General features: G+C 49.0%; 1 protein-coding gene across 1 annotated transcript in view; it reads left to right on the top strand.

Annotated features, from left to right (window-relative positions):
* Positions 1 to 712: 712 nt before the first annotated feature.
* Positions 713 to 3,458, top strand: part of ecel1 (endothelin converting enzyme-like 1) — a gene marked incomplete at both ends in the record, with an annotated part of 59,774 nt that continues 57,028 nt past the window's right edge. The window contains 2 exons of the mRNA XM_083637218.1: positions 713 to 1,057; positions 1,437 to 1,913. Coding sequence (XP_083493344.1) covers positions 713 to 1,057; positions 1,437 to 1,913 — 822 coding nt within the window. The remainder of the gene's footprint in view (positions 1,058 to 1,436; positions 1,914 to 3,458) is intronic.

The raw sequence follows: 3,458 nt of genomic DNA, 5'->3' as shown, positions 1-3,458 counted from the left end.
TTACTTATACTAAACTGCAAATATAATCACATTTAAACTAATATAACAACATTTGAGAAGTTAACTTACAGATTGTGCCGTTTTGGGACATTTCAAGACAAGGATGGAAGAAGATTGCATGTGGACTGCAACATTTCACTTTTCACTTGTAACTCATTGAGAGAGAGAGCCACTTCCTGGTACATCACTTCCTTCCAATGCTGAGCTACTTTGTGAACTATAACCACTAGGTGGCAGTAAATGAGTTTGTGAATAAACAATCACCACTAGGTGGCAGTAAATTACTATAATCTTAACAACAAATCCCACTGAGTCCAATACACTATTTATATCAACAGGTGACCCCTCCCTGACCTCATTGCTATTTATATCAACAGGTGACCCCTCCCTGACCTCATTACTATTTATATCAACAGGTGGCCGGTTGCAGCGAGTGAAGAGAGGAGCACCTCTGAATGGAGAGAGAGGTACCAGAGAGAAAGAGGATGAGAGAGAGGAGGCAGGACCCAAGAGGTAACACATGATGCACCACATCATTTGAACTTCACTCCCCCTTGTGCCCTCTAGAGGGCTCCCTCCCTTTGTCTCAGCACAAGCAGACCACGGCTGTACTGTGAATACACAAATCACTCCTCTCACACTCCTTCCTCCCTACAGACCTCTGCTAGTGACCTCTCACCTACTGTAGTAACAGCAACTACAGCCTGTTGCCATGGAGAAGACCTACTCCCTAACCGCCCACTACGACGACTTCCAGGAAGTCAAGTACGGCGGGCGCTACAACACCGACGTGCTCAGCAACGGCATGACCCTCCACCTGGGCGGCAGCCTGGACCGCCACGTGGGCCGCGGCCGCAGCGGGAGCGGGCCGGGCGGGAAAAGCCGAGACCTGAGCGGCCTCGGCACCAACGGAGGAGGGCGCCCCCTATGGAGCCGGAGGGAGATCTGCCTGCTGTCGGCGCTGGTGTTCGCCGCCGGGATGTGCGTCATCCTGGGCAGCATGCTGACTCTCAAGTACCTCTCCCTGGAGGCCCAGCAGGACCCACACTGCCAGCAGGTAGGGATCAACCCTTTACCGGTTTCATGAGAAACCCTGACTACATTCCTCATGCTTAGTATTATTACCCTTTCAAATTGTAGTTTTCATTAAAACTGTGTTGAGCGCTTTGAAAGATACGGTAAATACTGTCCATCATCAACCAAAGTTAGCAACAGTCTGCCACACGCAGGCAGAGCCTACATTTTCAATATAAAACTTGGTGAAATGATTTCAGTGAGTGTATCAGTACTTTTTGGGTCTGATTTTTCAATATAAAACTTGGTGAAATGATTTCAATGATTGGACAGTATCAGTACTTTTTGAACATTGTCAGAACAACAACACTGCGACAATACTGAGAACTAACTTTTGGTCCCTGTCAAATTGTTTCTGGCAGGACTGCCAGCGCAAGCGCTCTCTGCTGCGGGCGGCGCGCTTCGTCCAGGCCAACATCGACCCGACCATCCGGCCCTGCCAGGACTTCTACTCCTTCGCCTGCGGGGGCTGGCTGAGACGCCACGGCATCCCGGAGGACAAGCTCAGCTACGGTATCATCACCGCCATCGGGGAGCACAACGAGGAGAAGCTGCGGCGCCTCCTGCTGGAGCCCGTACGGAGGCGCGGGCCCGACTCGGCCGAACGCAAGGTGAAGGAGTTCTACCGATCCTGCGTGGACATCCAGGAGATCGACAAGCTGGGCTCCGACCCCATGACCGAGGTGATCGGACACTGCGGGGGCTGGGACCTGGTGTCTGACTCGAGGGCAGACTTCAACGAGCTGCTGGGGGTGACCCAGGGTGTGTACAGCACTGCCGTGTTCTTCTCCCTCACCGTCAACGTGGACGACAAGAACTCCTCCAGGAACACCATCAGGGTGAGAACCAGCAATTTTCGGGGACAGAGCCTTCTCCAGGGCAGCTCCCAGGCTCTGGAACTCCGTCCCCCAAGACATGAGAGACTCCGAGTCCCTCACAGTCTTTTAATCCCACCTCAAAACCCACCTCTTCTCTTGCCTTCTCTTAGAGCCTCTGCCCCCATCCATCCTTGTGTGTCTGTGTTATGTTTGTCCACTGTGTGTGTCTCTCTCAGGGCCCGAAATTAACTTTTTTACACACCGGCCAGTGGCGGGTAGATGGAAAAAATCTACCCGCCAAGCATATTTCTTACCGGCCCAATTTTTTTTTTTTTTTTTTGTGTCACATAATATCCATATACTGTATATAAAAAAAAAATCTGGACATTTCAAGTAGTTAAGGTATTCCGTTGAAGAATACACACTTAAATAAGAGGCCAGAGTAAAATTTGAAGCAAATTATTTTAATATATTGATGATTGATTAATCAATACATGTCAAGTCAATCTTATCAATACATGTCAAGTCAATCTTATCAATACATGTCAAGTCAATCTTGAGGTTAAATTGTTGTAAAAAACAACAACGCGGCTAAAAGTAATAACTGCGACAGTCTCAGTGCACAGCGCACAACTTGGGCTACACACCTTTCTCTCCCACTCCACACCTGGCACCTGCGTTAGCTCTCCTGCACTCGTTCTCGGCTCCCCTTCGGCTTTATTGGTGGTAAGCATTTTGATTAATCTCCTCATCATACGAGCTCGGCAACAAGCGCGAGCGATTGATTCATTCATTGATTCGCCCGATGTAGGCTGTCAATTTAGCAGAGGTTAAAAGACGATTTTTACCTCCGCTAAATTGACGACTGCATTCCATTCCAGAGTCATGTTTGGTAGCCTATACGGGAGAGCCGGAATGAAACAGTCTCACAAAGCACTCGTGTTAGCCAGCTGCGCACCAAAACACACATGATAACTATTATCTCCTCATATATACTGTATCATACGAGTGTCGGCAACAAGCGTGAGCGATTGATTCATTGATTGATTGATTCGCCCGACATTAGGCTGTCAATTTACCTCCGCTAAATTGACGACTGCATTTCATTCCAGAGTCATGTTTGGTAGCCTATACGGCAGAGCCAGAATGAAACAGCCTCAGGAAGCACTCATGTTAGCCGGCTACACACAGTTTTAATATTACATGACGACTATTTTGGGACCCGCCACGTGGCGGACAGACGCCAAACCTAACTCGCCAAACCTAAAATCTGCCCGCCATTGGCGGGTGGCGGGCTCTAATTTCGGGCCCTGGTCTCTCTGTTGTCTCACTAACGCCACCCCTCATGTAGTGTTAAGTGACTTTGATGCCGTTTATGCCTGGCACTAACATGCGTTTTCTGTGATCAGATTGCAATCGGATAGTCCTTGACCACTTGAAAGTACAGGTGTAAACCCCCCCCCAAGACACAATGAAGACGGATTGCGATCTGATTGGGCAAGCGGGTCTGGTCAGGGATGCATTGTGACCACATTGAACACAAGTGTAAATGCAATGTGTCCTCTC

The sequence above is a fragment of the Poromitra crassiceps genome (assembly GCF_964638095.1).
Source record: "Poromitra crassiceps genome assembly, chromosome: 5".
NCBI classification, from domain to species: domain Eukaryota; kingdom Metazoa; phylum Chordata; class Actinopteri; order Beryciformes; family Melamphaidae; genus Poromitra; species Poromitra crassiceps.
This window is presented reverse-complemented; position numbering and strand designations above follow the sequence as displayed.